The sequence below is a fragment of the Lissotriton helveticus genome, chromosome 1_2 (assembly GCF_964261635.1).
Source record: "Lissotriton helveticus chromosome 1_2, aLisHel1.1, whole genome shotgun sequence".
NCBI lineage: Eukaryota > Metazoa > Chordata > Amphibia > Caudata > Salamandridae > Lissotriton > Lissotriton helveticus.
In genome coordinates this window covers 88633766-88656483 of record NC_136058.1, presented here as the reverse complement: position 1 = coordinate 88656483, position 22718 = coordinate 88633766, and the positions used below count along the sequence as shown (strand labels likewise).

At 44.2% G+C, this 22718-nt stretch overlaps 1 protein-coding gene across 1 annotated transcript in view; it reads left to right on the top strand.

Annotated features, from left to right (window-relative positions):
• LEPR (leptin receptor) overlaps positions 1-22718 on the top strand; it is a 589765-nt gene that overhangs the window by 314597 nt on the left and 252450 nt on the right. Inside the window, exon 6 of the mRNA XM_078668979.1 lies at positions 877-1161. Within this exon, the coding sequence (XP_078525105.1) occupies positions 877-1161 (285 nt within the window). The remainder of the gene's footprint in view (positions 1-876; positions 1162-22718) is intronic.

The following is a 22718-nucleotide window of genomic DNA, read 5'->3' as shown; positions in this document are numbered from 1 at the left end:
ATGGCCATATCTTTCCATGGTTCATCTGGCAACACATTCCTGATCTGATCCAGGCTCTGGTTTTTCAAAACTCTGTATGCATTTTGACATCAAAAACAGTGTTTAGCAAACTGAGGGCTGATTAGGATGGCAGTTGGACTTTCATCCGACCACCACCCTTTCGCAAATGGGACCACCCAACAAGCTTTCCTGCCAGAGGCATTAGGATGCGACTGCCACCATATCTCAATAGACAGCTCATCTTTAAGTTTCCAAAATGCTTGTAGCTCTTTAAACAAATGCTTTCCCAAAGGCCAACCTTACACAATAAATTCCCTAACAGAATTTAAAATGTCATCACTAGAAGATGCAAAAAGACACTATTCTTTGGGCAATGGCAGATGGAGTCCTCAATGTCTACCTAGTATTAGTTTGCTGTAACACTGGCCTTCAGCTCAAGCCTCATATGGCGTCATTCTGTGTGCCACACTAAGTTTAAAAGTGAACTTATATCATGGGTTTCTCGCAAATTGCATGCAAGATTTTTTGTTGCTTATGCATTTTGTCCAGTTAAAATTGTGCAAGGAACAATTACGGTATGGGTAAAATCATCAGTAAAAAATGGTCTGAAATACCATTTCTGCCAGTTATGGTTAGTTATCAAAATTGAGGACAAAAACTGACCGGCCACTTTCTGGTAGAGTTTTTTACTCGCACTGTTTTTGCACCTGATTTTTACGCAGCACTGTGAATGAGGCTATTTGTATATCCTGCACTGACAATTATCTGTTAATACCATACTGTAAAGTGACTTTCAATGCAATTAGATCTACTTATAGTATTTTTCTATATGCATTATTATTTTTATAACAGTTGTTATTTCTTTTCTTTTAACAGAAGTTTTGTACTTTCCCCAGAAAATCCTGACAAGTGTTGGCTCCAGTGCTTCATTTTATTGTACCTATAATAAGAAGAATGCATCTTCTAAAACTTTAACCTGGTGGCTGAATCTAGCGGAGAAAGTTCCAGAACAACAATATACATTCATCAATGAGAAAGTAGGGAAAGTAACTCTTCTCAACATGAATGCAACGAAAACAAAAGGAAAATTCCCATTCGATGCCCTGTACTGCTGCCACGATGACGAATGCCACCACAGCTATGCACAAATATATGTGATAGGTAAAAAGGCACTCAATTCATATGTAATAATACTTTTGACAGTTGTTTTAACAGCACGGTGCCTGAAAGAGAGGCAATGCTTTTAATGTATGAACAATAAGGACCTGATAAACAAACATATTTTGGTAAGCAGGCATTCATCACTCCTGACTGATTTATGAATTATTCCTGAATTTCAGGAGTTGGTTGCACTTACTAAAAAGTATTTTGTGGATCAGAAGTTGACTTATTATCAGAAGCACAAGTATTACAGGTAGCAGTGCTGGCTTTTGATGGAATTACCTTCACTTTACAGAATATCTTCACTAGGAAGAGGATGAACCTCATAATATTCTTGATAGGGATGAGGCCACTGCTCCAGGCAATCATGTTAATATGATTAAGTTGAAAAGCGTCCTTCCCAATGCCATGGTGAAGAAGATGTTTTAGACTGACCATTGGGTGTGCGGTTTGGGCTACGCTTTCCAGAGCTGTAGTAGGAACACTGACTGAGTGGGCCTGGGCAACAAAATCCCTCTGTAGTGTGATGTTTTTAAAGGCTACATTCAAGAATGTGGCAGTATATTTTGCACCAGGGGATGAGATCTGTGCCCTCCTCTAATGTTTGGGTAATCCTTAACGTTCTGACCCTGTACACCTACCGAAGTGTGCATGGTAGGCTTGACGCGAAACAATGGACTCCCTGAGACCAAGGGAGGGGACCATGAGGACTTAATATCAACTCAGAGCTGAACGGCATACCCCAAACCCAACTGACAACCTGACTCATCATCTGGAACTGGGTCTAGCACTACAACAGGCAATAAACGGGATACAAGCCGAGGTGGAGGTGGGTGTTATGCCATGTAAGTGGTAGAATGTTCTCCGTCACTCACCTCTTGTAATTAGCAACCCAGGAGGGCAAAGGAGGATTGAAGCCTTGAGGAAATAAACTACTGTCTCCCTCCATCAAGGGCTGCATCAAAGCCTAGCTGTGGAGGTGATGCATGGACCTGGGAAATGTGTGTGTATGTATGCGTGCATTAGGGAGTGTATGTGGATATAGGCGTATGTGATTTTTTTTCAATCTGGGGAAAATAAAAGTCCCCGATCACATTCATTTACTACCTACTTCAAGCAAGATATAAATGGATTTGGGGGCTTTGTTTTGGCTAATGAGGCTGGCAGTAGGTAACCGAGGAGAGGGGAGGCCAAAACACATGAGGAAAAATCTGGTGAACTATATATAGCTCCCCTTATTTTTCAGGAGCAGGACAGGAAGGGACTGGGAATAGCAGGTGTAATTTGTCCCTGCAGCACCATATATGACTCTGGATCCGGTGTTTGCTGGCATGGAGTTCCTGCCTCTGGAGTTTGCAGACTCAGTATTTATGGGCCCAGAGACACTGAGTAAGTTGGATTGACCTAGAGCAGTGCCCCCTCTCCCCCCCTCCACCCCTGGAATTCTTCTCCGTGAAAGTCGTAATGACTATATATTTTAAGCCCCTCGAGTTGGGTGAACAATGTATAAAATTGGGGCATGCTGAATATGATCATTGTATCCCCACCATGAAAAACTGCCAAAAGCTTTTTGCCATTGTATAGATAAAATGGCATTTTCCTACTGTGAGGCCTGATGAAGAATACGCGTTTATGCTTAGAATACAGCTAGTAACATTCTAGAAACTTGCTTAAAAAACAGGTTTACCGTTTGTAAAGCATCTAGTGAAGTGGTGACAGTTCATTTTTGGTATCAATAGTAGAAAGGTAACATTTAAACATCGTACTTTATGCTGTGTGGGAGAAGTAAATCGGCTTTAATTGCTTTCCATTCCGTCTCCTGCCAGTAATTAATATCCCATATTTGGTGTGAAAAGGTGTTCTTCCAGGAAACAATTCATCAACCTATAAAGACATGTAGACTCCTGTGAGGCAGCCATTGAACACTTACCTGGGATAGGCCATTAGGGAGGAGAACAGAAACAGATGGCATCACAAAGGCTGAGAACAGTATCCTTACTTTTGACTTGGAGATGTCACAAGGAGGGCAAAGAGGCAGAAGAACTTCATCCAGAAAGAGACATTTGCATCTTTGCACAGCGAAGGGGAAAGTTGTTCCCAGATCAGGAAGAGGGGTGGGTCCCCATTCCAATAGGCTGGGCCTTGTAGGTAAATGGATGCTCCAGATAGGATGAGTTGGTTTCATCCAGCTTTATAAGAAGCGCTTGTCAGGGTTTATATTTATGCATTTCAGGAAATGCTGACAAACAATGACAAAGGTTGGTTGGATATCTGCAGTGCACCCGGAAGACACATCAGCGAATGAAGAATCCTGCCTGACCTGTCTGTGCAGAAGCATAAGGTGTCACCTGATCTTTGCTTGAATCCAGGGACTGAAAATGTCCCCCGGGGTCATCTGAGAGGATTCTTATAACTGTCCAAGAGACATAGACGGCTGAAAACGGGCTATATCCTCTTTACAATAATGAACTGTGTAGTTGGGAGAGGACTGCATTGGTCTCAGTGGTGGTTTACCCATAGAGGAACATGTACATTGGGAACCTTCTCTGAGGACCTGGGGACTATAGGAGAAGCCAAGAAAGGCTCTCCAGGGATCAGCAATAATTGGAAAATGTTCTGACAATTGGAGGACTGGAAGAAGGAAATTAAAGATGCCCAAGAAATACGAATCCTTTTTGGCAAGGAATACTGATTTGTGGTGATCAGGCATTTTTTGATTAAGGTTCAAGGCTACTGCAGAGCTAATGAAAGGAAGTATCTGACCCCAGAGACCTGGCATCAGCTACAGTCTTGGGCAATGTCCTGCGGAAATCTGAGAACCTGAAAAAAAGACTGAGGGTGTCTTTTAGAGTATGGAGGGCGGCCGATGGATCTGTCAAGTCAATAGAGGGATGTTCTACACTGATTAGAATGTTGGGAGTAATAGAGTATATCATACCTATACATTTATTTACTACAGTAGACACACTGGTCTCATTGAGAAATTGCAGTACGTTTTAGGTCGTATTTCCAGAAGGAGATCGCCAAGAATTTGCCCTCTGATTGTTGTGAGTTTTCTTTTGGAGATTAGAGATTTGCAAATGCACATTTGTAAATTAGTTAGGGCCCAGAAACTTCCCCAAGAATCGCCCAAGTAGATCAATTTTTCTGCCCAATATTTATGATATTGTTTAACCTTTTAAATCCCAGAAAAAGAAAATCTCAAAAGTCAGAATCTATTTTTAGTACCGTTATAAAGCCCTATACTGAGGGATAGGCCCTATGATCATGCCAGTGCATCTACAGAGCATTGACATGTCCATACATATGGTGTTGCAGAATATTGAGTTTCATTATTGATAGTGGAATTCAGCGCAGGTGAGTTGTCTACCTTCCTAAATGCCCCTGTGTTAATAGAGAATAAAGTTTTGTAAATGACTTTTTGGGATCAAGACTGTATTATGTGTTAGGTTCTTCCCCAAGGTATTCACGTGCAGCGTAACTCATCAAAATGGTATTAGCATGCCTTATAAATGGTGCATAGTCATACTTTACTGTGAGTTTTGCTCTGGTAACTGCTTCTTTTAGAAATCATGTGCATCATCCCTTGGATAAGTGAAGGTAAACTTCACAAATGTCTTTAATGAACTCCAGAGTGTTCTCTAGTTGAAGAATGTATGCTCCCTGCACAGTCTTCAGTTTCGGTGACAACAATAATGGTGCAGACTTTTTCTGCATTGGAACATGCTTCTGCTCCAACTCAACTGCGCTTCAGTTAAGGGAGCAGGTACATTAAAGACCCTGGTCTTTGCTTCATGTCAGCAGGGCCGGACTTGGCTTTCATCGTTCTGGGCATCCCACGATGGGCGGGGTCCTTGGAGGCTTGTTTTGAAAGCCCAGGGCCACTGCTGGTGCATCTGTCACTTTCTCCAGCTCACTGAGGTTAATTGCTGGAGGCACATGAGGCTTCAAGAGAGAGAGAGAAAGAAGGAATGAGAGGAAAGGTAGAGAGAAAGTGATCTGAGAGGTACGAGAGAAGGAGAGATAGAGAATGGACAGATGAAAACAGAGCGGGTTGCACGGGCAGATGAAGGGAGCCGGGTTAGTTTGTGCATTTTGCCAGGGCCATTTTTGGTCCTACGTGTCTTCAATATTGCTCTCCCCCTCCGTGTTAGTAATAGATCAGAAGCAATGCACTGCAATCCTTCTCAGAACCTTACATTCTCGTCACTCATCTGAATATTCTAAAAATGTGGCATTTGTTACGAATGAGTTCCCCAAGTTCTAATGTCGATATTCGAATACATCTGGACTATGAAAGCAGAAACCTCTGTGCAGCATTTGTCAAGATCTGTAGGTTAAAAAATAGAATTACAAATGGGAAACCAAAGAGTTCGAAATAAAGATGGTCTTAACAGCAATAGTGTTCAAGATACAGTGCTGCAGAACGAATATGGGGGCATATTATCAAGCGAATTATCGCCGCTTTAGCAGCACTTTTTGCCGCTAAAGCAGCGATATTCTCATCGCCCTATTAACAAGGCTGCGCTAACATGCATCAGCGCATGTTAGCAGCCAATTTTCTAACGCTACACATCTTAGCGATATACATCTCTAATGAGATGCAAAGTAGGCGTTTCTTACAATTACTTCATTAAAAAACGTCGCGAACACAACTTCGCTGCATTATCAACGCTGCCCCGGACCCGCGCAGGGATGAGAAAAGACACGCTAATCCCCCATTAACACATGATTCTAATGACTGAATACAACCTGACTTACCATTATTGACTATGGGAGGTTGATTGTGTGGTTAAGTACACACTTCCCTATTATCATCGCTGGACTTCACACTCTCATGAGGATTATTGCGGTCTATTGCTGGATTGTACTTCGCCTGTTAGCAAAGCGTTGCTAATACGCCACTAACACGGCGATGTAATTCAGCGATAGAGGACAATAATGTAAAACGCGCTAAGCGTTTTTTGCGATATTTATCGCAGTTTGTAAATAATATGCCCTTGATCTTTTGTTTTAGCGCCTAGTTCCTAGTCCCCTTGCAGTACTGATACAAGCAACAATGTAAGTTTTTATCCACACCAGTTCTACAATCTACTATCCTGAAAAAGCTGCAGATCCGGTCATGTGGCCTGTTCACACTTTGCCATAAAAAACCCTTGCGAAAAGTAAACAGGACGCACTGCTTGTAAAGATGTGAGAACGTGCTGTACTCGGTGTGCAAATCTCTGATTGTGCATGCTGTGTTTCATTGTCTGCAGGAAAACTTAGATTAGACAGGTAATTACACACCAGGTGCATATCTCAGCGTGTGGTGTTACCATTTATACAGGAGTCAAATCAAATTTAAAACATCTTTATTTTGCTCAAACGACTGTTAAAGATATACAGAGAAATACATGCATGATGCAATACATCAACCGAAAGCAATACTAAGTAAAATCTAGATAGACATTTTCCCAAACTGTATACTATATAATAGTCCAGTATCGAATACAAATATATCACTAAAAATAAACCAATGGCTACTCCCCACAAATTTCTTATCTTCAGTGCTTAATTTGAGCCTATGGTTGCCGGTTTGGGCCGCCAGTACTAATTGTTGGGGACCAGCACTTTTTTTCTGCATCAGATATTTACTGAGTGCAAGAGAGAGAAAAACACCCAGATAGGGAAAGACTGTGGACAAGAAAGAAGACAAAACCTTCCCACAGGGAGAAAGCAGGGACCTACAAGAGTGAGAAGAAGGAGCATGGAGTTTTTAGTAGTGGTTTAAAGACTACCGGCCTTGATGTTCGGGCATCGATTTTTAATTATACTGACGGCCGGCTTCTGAGCAGAGCTTCCTGGACCAGCACTCTTTCTTACACAAATTAAGCAATGTTTCTGGAGCAGTTGTAATTTTAAAAGTATTTAGACTATCTCTAAATCATACCAATCTAAATGAAGAGACCAATAATCTCTTCCAGGGGCTTTTATATAGACGGCAAAAAAATAAAATGCAGAGTAGACTGAATGGAATGTGAGTCGCATGGACAGGAAGAAAGATCTGCTAACCCAAACGCAACTTTTGGGAACCCAACTAGATAGTGAGTGGTGAGAAGTCTGAATTGGTTCAGGTAGTACCTGTGCTGCGAATAAAGCATATTTGGGTTTGAATAAGTAGGGTTGTTTGTTATCAGTGGTGGAAAACAGATAGTAATCTTTGACTGCAGTTTCTGAGATCTCCAACAGTTCTCTTGCATCAATTCTGTTTTACAAACAGAAATTTAATAAGCTATGTGGAGAAGGTTCTAACACAATCAGAATTGCATAGAAATCGGGTTTTCCAAGACTGATACAGCTACATTTTACATAAAGTAACCAGGGTATCCGTAGGGCACAATCCATTGTATGGCAATCAGAGATGTCACAGGTGTGGTACTGAGACCCATAGAGCACCGACTCCACTCAGCAGACTAAATGGGTCTCAGGGCTCTTTTCTGACATACTCTTCTGTGCTTCGTTGCCTTAACTTTAGGGATGTGCCATTCTAAAAAATTGAGAGTTAGATCTAGTTTTTAAACAAGAGTAAACAGCACACTTTCTTTATTTGATTATCATTGGGAAACATATGTGTTAATCCTTCCTAAACATTGCAGCCCAGCATAAATTGATGCAATCTTAAGTACTTCCTGGTTTATATATAATAAGGGCAAATAAATTAACAAACTATTTTTCAATGGTTTCCACGGATTGGAGTCTTACTTTGCTGATTGACAAAGCAGAATTCTGTGGAATTGCTTCTGTAAACTCTCAAAGCACGTGGATCTTCTGGAGGGCTCACTGCTAAGGTGCCCTGAGATAGTTCTGATCCCTGAATGATCTCCGAGTGCTGGCCTGTATTGGAATCCTATTATCTCTTTAGGGTCAAGCGTGAAATTGAAAGAGCATAATTCAGCTCTTTTCTTGGCCTGAAGGCTGAAGACACAGGAGATTAGTTTCACTTTGATAAGAAATATCAAGTTGTAAACACAATTCCTACATTGTGGGCTGCCAAAAGTGAGAAGCACTACTTCATTGCTTATCTATTCGAATATAAAAAAAAAGTAAGGTTCCATCGCTTGTACGTTTGCCCACACCCCAGTGCTAAGGTATCACTCACTATAAAATTCTTGAAATAATTGACTATGTAAATTGATAATAGAATAATAGTGCTTATTATCATTATTATTAATATTATTATTGTAGTTATTATTGTTTGAGTTAATCATGTAAGTATTATTATAATAATAATATTAGTTATTATTATATACTATATAATATACAAAATATAATCTATATAAAAATATAATATAGAATAGAATAATAATTCTAATAATAACAACAACAAAAAAACAATGTTATGGCTCTCGTGGAGATCCTTTAGTGTGAATACTCAGAATCAAATCTGGTTGTTCAGTCCTAGGATGTAACAGCAGTGGAAAACGCCAGTAGTTTCAAACTGCTGTTATGTCTCCAGGGGAAGTGTTCACTTCCCATGTGTTTCTTAGCTTGGCCCAGGTCTCCAGGTGGAGGTGGAGAGATAGAGTCTGGTTGCCTCACCTACACTGTTCAGCTTCTTCTGGGGCTCCACAGATCCATGAGAGGTGGGGGCACACAGGCACATTGAGTCTGCATCAACTGCTACATTCCTCTATCAGTGTGGTAGTACGCAGACGCACTCTGCATGGAAAAATGAGCCATGTAGACCAGCAGCTCTGCATAAGCCTCTGACAGTGTGGTACTGACTCACTGCTTACATTTGAACGGATAGCTCAGTTTGGTAGGGAGGGAGAGTGAAGGCAAAGAGAATGGTGGGATTGAGTGGCAGGTATTTATTTTTATACTTAAGTGAGTGGGAGTGGGCAACTTATCACATTTTTGTGTATAAAGGATTGATATGCGTGAGATATTCTTATCTTTACCCAAAGCCAGCTGTTCGACTGTACAGTCTGACCTAATCCTCTGTGCCTACTTAATTAATATTTTAAAACAGAAATGAAAAGGAGTGGCCAGTCACGTCACTCAACATGAATGTATGACGATACTACGCAATCATGTTGATTGCGGTATCTTACAACGTGGGCTTTACAACGCAAGTCGTTTCAACGACTTGCGCTGGAGGGCGCTGGACTTAGGGATAGTACGATTTACTATTCCAACACCAGTCTACGTACAGTAGGGAAGGTGTTGGAATAGTAAATCGTACTATTCCTTAGCGTACAGCGCCCTCCAGCGCAAGTCGTTGAAATGACTTGCGTTGTAAAGCCCGCGTTGTAAACCTACTGCGGTGAAACGCCTGTGTAGTAAAGGTTGTTTCCCCTCAACATACACCACACCCACTCTAATTAAGTGTATGTGTACTACAAAGAAAAATGTGTAGAGAAAAGAGAAAGTATCTCACGTGCGCACCACCAGAGGTGCTACTGGTAGGTTCTCACCAGCTTGTTCACGTTTTTATCATCATCGATAACTTTCTCAAACAAAAAAGAAGGTTGAATCCAGTGTAGGAAAGGTGTAGAGAAAAAACATACAATAATGACCTCATGAAAAAAATTAGACACAAGAAGTCTCTAATAAAATGCAGCTAAATTCACGCACACACTTTTTAATCCGAAATGTGAGTCTGCCCAGTATTAAAAACATGGCATGTTGTAAACCACTTCAAGGACGGCCAACATATTTCATTTACTGTTGTATATTAGCGGCAAATTCGTCAGGGCAACCGAGGTCACGAATCACCTCCCTGGACATCTAACATAAAATCAAGAGTGACTAGTGAAAGCCACGAGCCCACATACCGGCTCCCACTTAGTCGTAACAGTGTGTATCAATTACACTTTCGATCCCTTCACATAGTTCAGCGCTTCACCAAGGATATCCACGTGGTAAATCAACCTGGCTTGCTTTTAACATGTTGCACTTGCTGCTCTGACAATGACCTCATTTATATTCTTTCTCCTACCTACTGCTCCTTCGTCTGTATCTTCCAAGGCTCTGGCCTTGGTCAGCAGTGGCTTTAGTGCCATTTGTGTGGGGGGTAGAGGAGCCTGAAGCTTCACTCACTTCCGGTGTCGCACTCACTTCAGGAGTTGGAGTGGTCTAGCCGCTACGAAGAACACTTTTAAAACAGATGGCTGAGCGGTTGCGCAGTGGAGGCACCAAAGGCCCTCCTCAGGCAAGGTCGTCTGTGCCTATCCGCATCCGGCCGGGGCCAGGGTCCAGAAATCCAGGTCCTTTGCAGCCAGGGGTAAGATCTTACACCTCCATGTTTCTACATGGCTTAAAGCCAAAACCTAAAGCGCATTGTCAGGTCTTTAACCCGGATACTTTATCTCATTTGTGTGACTCCTGCAATTTCACCTGCTTGCTAATCACCTATTCTAGTGATGCTCAGTCGGCTACTCCTCTGACTGACATGCAGGTAACGGCCGTTGAGCATGAGGTCTCTTTGGTTTACCTGGCTGAGCCCTCCTCGTCGCATTTCTTTCTCTGTTTCAGCTTGAACTATAGCTCTCTCTCTAAACATCAGTTGCATTTATTTAACGTTCTTTGCAACATTAGACCGATGCAGTATTCCTTATGTAAACCTGGCTGCATGAAGGCTTCCTACCTGATATCATTACAGCGCACCCTGCCAACTTCTCTCTAATGGGTTTACACAGACCACAAAGAACATAGGTGGCTGAATTGCCATCATTTTGAAAAAAAGATTTCAAATGTAAAATTGAGAAACATCCCTAATTGTGAAGCTTTGTTATATACTCTCTCTTTCACTGTGAGATGTAGGTTCTCTGGGACATTGATCTGTCACCCTCTTGGGTACCCCAGTAAGTGGTGCTCTGCTCTCCCTGCTTACTGGCTCACCACGTTCTACACACTGCCAACTCCACTCTGCTTGGTGACATTAATCTCTCATCTTGAGGATGCGAACAACAACTAGCCTCAGCTTTTATTAGTAATCTAGGCATTCTCAATTGAGCACTCCTCAACTTTACACCTAATCATATTGCTGGGCACCTTCTGGACCCTATTTTTTCAAATTTAAAGGACCTGACAATCATAGTCCCTCTTCAATTATGCTGGTCTGATCATTTTGACCCCATTTTGCAGCCTGTTCTGAACTCTAAAATCAGAAACTGGTCTAAACTCAACATCTCAGTGCTACATGAGCAGCTTCTTAATACAAGCCCACCCTTATATCTCAGCCAGACTTGGACCACATTTTGTTCATCAATGGCTAACGGAGGCCCTTGACATCATCTTGCCACCTACCTTAAAACATGTGGATAGGAGTCACCCTCCAGCTCCCTGGTTTACTGACGCACTTAGATTAGAAAAGAAACAACGTAAAATTCGAGAATGACAGTGGAGGAAATTTTATGATGAGGATGTCAAGTCTCAATATGTGGTGGCTTTGAAAAGATTCCCTCTGTAAATCGGTGCATGCCAAGTATTTCACTGAAAAGATTGTCAGTTGTCAACACTGCCAGAAGACTCTTTTTAGGGTGGAGAAAGAACTTTCTGATGCCAATAACATCTTGCCTCCACCCTCTCTTTCACAAAACCAGTGTGATGAGTTAGCCAGTATTTTTCTTGAAAAAGTTGATACGATTCACCTGTTTTTAGCAGCGGGTTCTGCAAATACAGACACCTGCACTTACTTCAAAGTGCCTACTTTGTCATGAGAAAGCCTCTCTTCTGGCAAACACGTCAGAAGAGACCACCAAAATGAGTCCATGGTCTTCCATGGATCTTGCATTATTAAAGAATACCCTGCACTCCATTAAGTCTGGTTCTCTATTCAATCCCCTCCCCCCAGCTAAGTTCACCCTTTTAGATGATTCTGTCCTAACTGTTATTTTGAAGCTTCTTAATACCTCTTTGAGGGATGCAGCAAACCCCAGAATTGGAAGCATGCTTTCGTTCTTCCCCTTTTAAAAAAAAGCTAATTTGGACCCCTCTTGTTGGTCTGGCTTCCACCCTATTTCAGTTCTTCCTGTCTCCTCCAAAATTTTGGAAAAGCATGTTAATATGCAAATCTCAATATTCACTGAGACCCATTGGCTCCTCCATCCTTCTCAATCCGGCTTCAGAGCGGCGCATAGCGCTGAGTCCACTTTGCTTGGTATAACTGAATGTCTTAGACAATCAATCAATCAATCAATCAATCAGGCAAATTTATAAAGCGCGCTACTCACCCGCTAGGGTCTCAAGGCGCTGGGAAGGGGGGGGGGTCCGCTACTGCTCGGAAAGATAGGTGTTGAGTTGTTTCCTGAAGGAGAGATGGTCCTGGGTCAGCCGTAGATGGATGGGGAGGGAGTTCCAAGTCTTGGCAGCCAGGTAGGAGAAGGATCTTCCTCCGGCGGTGGCTCTGCGGGTACGTGGAACGGTGGCAAGGGCGAGGCTGGTCGAGCGGAGCTGGCGGGTGGGTGTGTAGAATGTGAGGCGGTTGTTGAGGTACTTGGGTCCCAAGTCGTGGAGAGCCTTGTGTGCGTGAGTGAGGAGTCTGAACGTGATCCTCTTGCTGACGGGGAGCCAGTGCAGGTCTCTCAGATGAACAGAGATGTGGTCGTGGTGGGGGATGTCCAGGATGAGTCGTGAAGAAGCTTTCTGTATGCGCTGAAGTCTTTTCTGGAGTTTGGCTGTGGTTCCCGCATAGAGGGTGTTCCCGTAGTCCAGTCGGCTGGAGACGAGGGCCTGGGTGACCGTCTTCCTGGTTTCGGTGGCGATCCACCGGAAGATCTTTCGGAGCATACGCAGGGTGTTGAAACAGGATGACGAGACGGCGTTGACTTGTTTGGTCATCGTGAGGGAGGAGTCCAGGATGAAGCCCAGGTTGCGTGTATGGTCCGTTGGCTTGGGTGCGGTGCCCAGGGCAGGGGGCCAACAGGAGTCGTCCCAGGCGGAGGGGGATGATCCCAGGATGAGGACTTCCATCTTGTCTGAGTTCAGTTTCAGGCGGCTAGTCTTCATCCACTCTGCGACGTCTTTCATTCCTTCCTGGAGGCTGGCTCTGGCTGTGGCAGGGTCGTTGGCGAGGGAGAGGATCAGCTGGGTGTCGTCAGCGTAGGAAATGATGTTTAGCTTGTGTTGGCGTGCGATGGCTGCGAGGGGACTCATGTAGATGTTGAAGAGGGTGGGGCTGAGCGAGGATCCTTGAGGTACGCCGCAGATGACTTCGGTGGCTGCGGATCAGAACGGGGGGAGGCGGACTCTCTGGGTTCTTCCGGCGAGGAATGAGATGATCCACTCCAGTGCCTTCCCTTGGATTCCGGTGTTGCTGAGGCGCTGTATTAGTGTGCGGTGGCATACTGTGTCGAATGCTGCTGAGAGATCCAGGAGGATGAGGGCAGCTGTTTCCCCGTTGTCCAGCAGGGATCTGATGTCGTCGGTAGCTGCGATGAGGGCAGTCTCGTGCTGTGGTTAGCTCGGAAACCGGAGGGGTCAAGGGGTCGAGGGATCCGTTCGTCTCGAGGAAGGTGGCGAGTTGTTTGTTGACGGTCTTCTCGATGACTTTGGCAGGAAAAGGGAGGAGCGAGATGGGGCGGAAGTTCTTGAGATCCGTGGGGTCTGCGGTGGGTTTCTTCAGGAGAGCGCTGAGCTCGGCGTGTTTCCAGCTTTCCAGAAAGGTGGAGGTGGCGAAGGAGATGTTGATGATGTCTTGGAGTTGGGGTGCGATTATGGAGTCGGCCTTGTTGAAGACGTGGTGAGGGCAGGGGTCGTTGGGGATCCGGAGTGGATGGTGTTCATCGTGTGGGTGGTGTCTTCGGTGCTGACCGGGGTTCAGTTGCGGAGGGTGGTGGTGGGGGGCGCCGGTTCAGTGGTTGGGTGCATGGTCTGTGCGCCGAAGCTGTTGTGTATATCGGCAATCTTCCGATGGAAGAACGAGGCGAAAGAGTCCCAGAGGTCTTGCGAGGGTGTGATGTCGTTGTTGCCGGCGCTGGGGTTGGAGAGCTCTTTAATGATGCTGAAGAGTTCCTTGCTGTTGTGGGTGTTGTTGTCCAGACGTTCTTTGAAAGTAGTCCTTTCGGTGGTGCGGATCAGCTGGTGGTGTTTGCCGGTGGCGTTCTTAAGGGCTGTCATGTTTTCTGTTGTTTGGTCGTGGCGCCAGGCTTTCTCGAGGTTGAGGCAGTTTTTCTTGGAGGTTTTGAATTCGTTGGTGAACCACGAGGCTTTCTTGCTGCCGGGTCAGCTGGGAGGGTTCTTCAGTGGAGCGAGGTTGTCGGCGCAGTTGGTGAGCCACTGTGTGTTACGGGCTGCTTCGTTGGGGTCCGTTGTGTTGGCGGGAGGTTTCTGGCAGAGGGAGGTGGTGAGCTGGTCGGCGGTGATCTTGCTCCAGCTTCTGCGGGGAACCTGTTGCGGGTGGTGGTGGGTCGTGGTTCTCCTGAAGTTGAAGTGGACGCCGCTGTGATAAGTCCAGTGTAGTCCGGTGGAGTGGCTGAAGGGGATGTGCTTGCTGGAGGAGAAGACGGGGTCAAGCGTGTGGCTGGCATAGTGGGTGGGGGTGTTCACCAGTTGCTTGAGGCCGAGGTTGGTGAGGTTGTCCAGCAGGGTGGCGGTGTTGCTGTCATTGATGTTCTCCAGGTGGAAGTTGAGGTCCCCTAGGAGGATGTAGTCTGAGGAGGTGAGGGCGTGCGGGCTGATGAAGTCTGCGATAGCTTCGCTGAATTGAGTGTGTGGTCCCGGGGGTCTGTAGATGAGAGTACCTCTGAGGGTGGTCTTGGGGTCGGTGTGTATCTGGAAGTGAAGGTGCTCGGCGGTGGTGAGGGTGTCGTCGGAGTTGGTCGTGATTCGGATGGTGTTTTTGTGGACGATGGAGGAAACATCCAGACTCTGGAGGCAAGGCCGCTTTCATTCTGCTTGACTTGAGCACTGCGTTTGATACAGTGTCTCATTCTATCCTGTCTGACAGGCTTGAGTCCTTGGGCATTGGAGGTGCGGTCTTGAAGTGGTAGATCTCTTTTTAAGGGACCAAACCTTGAGGTCTCTTTGACTAATGTGAGGTATAAGACACTAGCTCTGGCGTTGGGTGTCCCACAGGGTATATTCTGAGCCCCTTGCTTTTTAACATCTATGTTCGTCCTTTAGCAGATGTAGTGCCAGATGTACGGCCATTTGCTTTCGCGAATCATCTGTCTCTATCCTGTGCTGGGAAACCCCTTGGGGTAGCTGCGTACATTATAATACTCTGAAATAATAAATAAATAAATAATAATTTCATTATCAAGGCAAAAATATCTTTGTTTGTGGGAATAATGGCCTAACTATAACTACCTACTGGTAACTACCAGTTGGTACTATATTTATATATATATATATATATATATATATATATATATATATATATATATATATATATATATACACTCACAGGCGGGTGCTTTCAATGCGGGGGTGCTCCCGCAAATCAATTGCCGCTTCACTCCCATTTCATCGGATTTACATCCTTCAGGAAAAAAGCACTCCCGGGGGGCGTTTGGGTTCTTTATTACCAGCAAACAAACACAGCAACAAACAGATACGTTTCTGTATAATTCATTATATCTATATCTTATAATTCATTGTATCATTGAAAGTGGCGGCTACCTGCTTTACCATCCTGCGCTGGTTGAGAAAGATACTGTGGATGCTGCCATCCGACACCCAAAGGTCTGTGGTCAACGCCTTGGTGACCTCCCGGCTGGACTACGGCAATATACTCTATTTGGGGGTCACTAAGGCGGTTACCCGGCGCCTTCAAATGGTTCAAAATGCTGCGGCTCGTCTACTCTGTGGCTGCAAAAGGACGGTGATGGATTAAACCCAGATCTTTTGACTGGGTGTGAGTGTTTGATTGATTCAGATGCACCATCCATCACCAGCCCCTTTTGTACCGCTTTTGGCCACCATAAGTGTGGCAGGGTATGCTCAGACGTGAGTCCCTTGCTCATTTTGCCACTGGATTCAAGCAAGCCGGGCTGAAGACGGCTGGAATGCCAGAAACCGGTCCTCTGAAGCTTGTTTCCGGTCCAGGGAAGACATGGCTTGGCAGTTCGGGCTGGACTGTTCCCATGAGGCACAGGGTCAGACTGATTTGCATATAGCCATGTCTGAACTGGGGTGGCAGAGTGGGCTAAAGAACGGTGATGGATTAAACCCATATCTTTTGCCTGTTTGTGAGTGTTTGATTGATTCAGATGCTCTGTCCATCACCACCCCCTTTTGTACCGCTTTTGGCCACCATATGTGTGGCAGGGTATGCTCAGACGTGAGTCCCTTGCTCACTTTGCCACTGGATTCAAGCAAGCCGGGCTGAAGACGGCTGGAATGCCAGAAACCGGTCCTCGGAAGCTTGTTTCCGGTCCAGGGAAGACATGGCTTGGCAGTTCGGGCTGGACTGTTCCCATGAGGCACAGGGTCAGACTGATTTGCATATAGCCATGTCTGAACTGGAGTGGCAGAGTGGGCTAAAGAACGGTGATGGATTAAACCCAGATCTTTTGACTGGGTGTGAGTGTTTGATTCATTCAGATGCTCCGTCCATCACCACCCCCTTTTGTACCGCTTTTGGCCACCATAAGTGTGGCAGGGTATGCTCAGACGTGAGTCCCTTGCTCACTTTGCCACTGGATTCAAGCAAGCCGGGCTGAAGACGGCTGGAATGCCAGAAACCGGTCCTTGGAAGCTTGTTTCCGGTCCAGGGAAGACATGGCTTGGCAGTTCGGGCTGGACTGTTCCCATGAGGCACAGGGTCAGACTGATTTGCATATAGCCATGTCTGAACTGGGGTGGCAGAGTGGGCTAAAGAACGATGATGGATTAAACCCAGATCTTTTGACTGGGTGTGAGTGTTGCTCCGTCCATCACCACCCCCTTTTGTACCGCTTTTGGCCACCATAAGTGTGGCAGGGTATGCTCAGACGTGAGTCCCTTGCTCACTTTGCCCCTGGATTCAAGCAAGCCGGGCTGAAGACGGCTGGAATGCCAGAAACCGGTCCTCGGAAGCTTGTTTCCGGTCCAGGGAAGACATGGCTTGGCAGTTCGGGCTGGACTGTTCCCATGAGGCACAGGGTCAGACTGATTTGCATATAGCCATGTCTGAACTGGGGTGGCAGAGTGGGCTAAAGAACGGTGATGGATTAAACCCAGATCTTTTGACTGGGTGTGAGTGTTTGATTGATTCAGATGCTCAGTCCATCACCACCCCCTTTTGTACTGCTTTTGGCCACCATAAGTGTGGCAGGGTATGCTCAGACGTGAGTCCCTTGCTCACTTTGCCACTGGATTCAAGCAAGCCGGGCTGAAGACGGCTGGAATGCCAGAAACCGGTCCTCGGAAGCTTGTTTCCGGTCCAGGGAAGACATGGCTTGGCAGTTCGGGCTGGACTGTTCCCATGAGGCACAGGGTCAGACTGATTTGCATATAGCCATGTCTGAACTGGGGTGGCAGAGTGGGCTAAAGAACGGTGATGGATTAAACCCAGATCTTTTGACTGGGTGTGAGTGTTTGATTGATTCAGATGCTCCGTCCACCACCACCACCTTTTGTACTGCAAAAGGAATGAACCCATTACACGACATCTCAGGGAACTTCACTGGCTCCGAGTTTAGAGCCGTGTGAAGTTTAAAGCCTTAAACTATATGTATAAAATAAAAACCGGCACGGCCCCAAGATATTTACAATCCCTGGTGACGGCGTACTCCCCAATGCGCACTCTCAGGTCATCGAACCAAGAACTCTTTTGTGTACCCAAGGCCAGACTTGCTAGGATGGGAGGGAGGTCCTTCGCTTCCATAGGCCCTAGGCTCTGGAATTCCCTCCCTCCTGCCATTCGTGCGGAACGTTGCCACGACCGTTTCAGAAGGGCAGTCAAGACCTGGCTGTCTAACCTATAACTTATCACCCACTGTATGTCGCTCCAGTCTCCATTAGCGTCGGGAAACCCTATCTGGGTAGCTGTCGCGCTCTACAAGCTGAAAAAATAAATAAATAAATAAATAATATATCTTAGATATGATATATTTTTTGTGAGCGCGAACCTAAGTTGGCATCTGCCCATCGATGGGTCCTATTGTAAAGTATAATGAATTATGGTGTACTGTGATATAATGCTGTATGACGATCTTAGTTGATTTATTTCTAACATTCTAAGATGGCGCTCAATTTGCAGGGGAACTTTTGTCCCTTGTTGATTTTTGTTACACGAAAGGTTGTTTAAAACTGTGTCTAAACGGCGCTTCGGTAAACATAGATGAAGGTTCATACCGAAACACGTCTGTTTGTTGCTGTGTTTGTTTGCTGGTAATAAAGGACCCAAACGACCCCCGGGAGTGCTTTTTTCCTGAAGGATGTAAATCCGATGAAACAGGGGTGAAGCGGCAATATATATATATATATATATATATATATATATATATATATATATATATATATTCCCACACGCACCTCTTTCCAACTCAGGACAGAGAAACGGACACTTTGGTTAAGTGCAAAAGAGTTTTTTTTAGTTTAATGCTGCTTTGTGGCAGCATTGAACTAAAAAAACTCTTTTGCACTTAACCAAAGTGTCCGTTTCTCTGTCCTGAGTTGGAAAGAGATGCGTGTGGGAATATTGAGGGGTACCCCGTAAACGGACCGCTCCGTTGGACAGCCTCTCGTCTCTACCGGGATCGGTGTGGCATATATATATATATATATATATATATATATATATATATATATATATATATATATATATAAATTTTGCTAGCAGTGAGCTCACTGCGTGGTCCCTAACTCCTTCCACATACCAACGCACCACTTCACCCTCATAGTACTTCCATCCGACCGCAAATAAAGGGCCCCATGCATTTTGGAGCCACCAACTGATGCTTGACCATGGAACTGGTGGCTCTAAAATGCGCCGGACTGTTTTGCTGCACTTTAGATAAATAACAGGCTTTAATCGCAATGGAGCTCCTGCTCTTTCCCTTTATTTGCAGTCAGATGGACGTGCTATTAGGGTGAAGTGATGCGTTGGTAAATATGCAAATATTTACTTACAGTTATGTATGCGGATACATTTAGTTGCCAAGCAGCAAAGTTAAGATATTGCTTGCCACAGGCACTTGTCCAACTACCCTCTAATTTAGAATAGGCTTTGGTAGTGATTTTTTAAAATCTACACATACCAATTTGAAAAGTATATATTTTGTAAAAATTAAATGTGTACTCATTTGTACCTAAAAACATATTTTGTATTTTATTAACCCACCCCCCCAGTAATCCTTCACTTTCACATGTTAAACCCCAAACAAATCTTATAACAAAGTTCTTGCAAACTCGTCATTCAACAATCTGTTGTTGTAGTCTGTACATCTTTTTTTCAAAAGTTTTAACACCCCATTAGCAATTGTGCTTGCACCCTAAATAAGTAAACTGGTATACCCAGGATCCTTCACGTACACCCCTTACCCACAATGAAATGTATTTTACAAAGATGTATAGGATTATTGGCCTAACAGGCACTCTTTTTACCAGTGGTTTGTACTACCTGTGTCGGATGGGCAAAACAGACAGACCTTCTTAGAGGCCTGATTGGAAAAGTCTGATGGGAGGTAGTGCTTGAGCAGCAAGGGAGAATGGCAGAAGGTGGCTGGTCTCACTGCTTGATCGTAGAGGCTTATGTGAAGCAAAAGATTGCCTACGTATGCTCTATGGTATGTGTTCAATTGCAAACACCATAGCAGTAACTGCTGGTGCACCCTGGCTGCTTAAGTTGTGCTACATTTGTCATTCCCTGTAATGCCTTATAATTAGCTCCCAACTCATCCATGTCTAACATGCATTGGCGTTGTGACAGTGTCAATTCTCTGCACATCTAAATGGGCTGTCTAATAGCTGACCTATACTGGTGCTGTTGCAGATGCACCAGGTTAGATATATTGTCATTTATTGTTGACAGTCAATCACCAATATCTACACTAGCAGGTGTAGATTCTCTTGAATTTTGTATCAATGTAGACATATTTTTCTGCACTTTAGTAATTTTCCTTGATGTGTGTTCCAAGTTACTATTGTTTTCCTGCCTTCTTAAGCTACCTGAGCCTCAATTGTTTGTTGGTGTTCATCATTAGCATGAGTATCTGCTCCCGACTCTACAACAGGATTGTTTTTTGCATTCTCACTCTCTTCCCCTCCGCCGCATCCGGTTAACCTCATCCACCTGAGATATGGTTGAAACAGCAGGAATATTGCTATTGCATGGAATAATAGTAACAGATGTCCCTGTAGGAGCAGATGTGTTTTGGACTCTCACAGTAGTGATTGTTGAATGAGATGTGGTGACCGTTTAAGTTAATGTTGTTTGTATTCTGTGAATACACTCATGAGGAAGTAGACTGTTAATTAGATGAACACATGTCATGTGTCTTACATATGGCTGAGACACCAGATATATATATATTTTTTAAACAACGTTAATGGCATTTTGATAAGCACATTACATCTGTCTAGATGAGTGTCATTTATAACAATTACCGTTTACATACATCTTTGGTTCTCACATGTTCTAATTCAATATAACATAACCAACAACTTTCTGAAGTTACCTTCCCTCCCCACCTTCCCCCCTCTATGTCAATTTTAGTTCAGAGTACAAGTTCTCATACACTTCATCGATATATCAATGTGTGAAAGCTCTCGTGTCCTAGGCAACCTTCCGTCCTTTATTCTCTACTATCTGAGGCCTCCTCATTTGGGCCGTCTACAGTGTAGGTGTTTGATCTCCCTTTATGGCTATCAACATAGAGGCCCATGCCATGAGGTCTTCCTCAACTTTAGCGTCCTTCCAGCCTAATTTCATTTTCACAGACTCCGCAGGAACCCACTTCAATACATCCCGTATCTAGTCTGTATACTTTGGGGGCCGGGGATTCATCCATGCTATAACAACCCGCCTCCTGGCTAGAACCAGCCCAAAGATGAACAAATCGCGAGGTGAGGGTGATACACCAGCCTGTGACCTCCCGCAAACATGCAAACACTCTCTCTCAAAAAGGAAGCAGAGACAAGCATGACCATATCATATGAAGGAAATCTGCCCCATGTTGCTTACACCTGGGGCATTCATCCACACAGGATGAGTAGATTATGTTGAGCATGCGCGGGGTTAGGTATACATGATGTACTAAGTTATATTGAAGGAGTACGAATCGTGCGTTGGTGCTGATCCTCTTTTCCCCTTCATGAACCTTTCTCCAGTCACCCTATGTGAGAGGTTCGTCTAATAGCATATCCCAACTCTGCTGGATTCTAAAAGTCTCTCCTGGCAGATCATCTCTAAGTGTTCTGTTGAGATAGGAAACCAGTCTCCCCCCTCCACCATTTATATCATGACTTTCAGAGTGTTGGTAACCCCTACGAGACATCAGATATTGTGCAAGTGGTGATGGCTCTTGTCGAAGTGCTGCTGTGACTAATCGGTGTCAATGGTCTCCTATGCCTTGGTCTTCCTTCATGTAAATATGCTTGGCTTTTGGAGGACGTCTGGATCAAATTTGCTAGTTTCCCTTTCAACAAAAATAAGTGTTCACTTTTTAAATTAAAATACAGTGGTTAACACAACCTTAGAAACATGCTAATAAGTTTCAAGCAGGGCTTCCATGTGTTTGATTGCAATTTGGCCATTTTATTTGTTACAATTTCATCAAGTTCTGTTATAAAGTCCCACATTATGAGTTAGGTTAATTCACTGAGAACAATAATGTTGGGTGAAATTATCTAAGGTACCATCACAACTGTGTCCAGACCCATATTCAATGTTTTAAAAAGTTAAAACCCAAGAAATCCGGAGCCAAGTACACCAGATCCATGAGTAATGCTTCAGGGTAAAGGCTGTGGACATCAACATTGCCTGGCCCCCACATACCATAAGAATCAGTTCAGGGGGAGCACACCATAACCCCTCATGACTGGCACAATCATGCCCTGGTAAAGCACCTAGCAACTCCAAGCAATTTGGTCACATTTTATGTAAACAAAAACTCGTAAAGACTGATCTTTTGTGCGGAGATACCAGCCTGAATTTTATATATCTGTCCCTCAGTATTTCTGCACCAAAGTCTGGCCATGAGTGACTACATATTTATCTACTAACAATAGATAAACCACCCACTTCCAAATGATGAAGCAAACAGACAGAAACCAGCCTCCTCTTATGAGGGCATTCGGACATTACAAAACTAATCTCAACTACATCATATTCACACTCACTGCTAAATTGCAATCCTGTACAAAATTATCACATATAAACCCCATACTATAATTTTACATTTGCTTTTACTTGTACTAAAAGCACCTCATAGTTTGTACTTAAATTAAAAAAACACAATATAGAAAATGTTTTCTTAAAACAATTCCCAAAATCAATTGTCACATTAAGATTTAAAACATGCTTTTACTGTAAGTGCATTACTGTAAAACAGAAGCACTGGGGAAATAAAAGATATCTAACTGAAAATGATGGTTATATTAGAATAATGACATATGGATGCTATGTTATTGTAAGATGTACACAT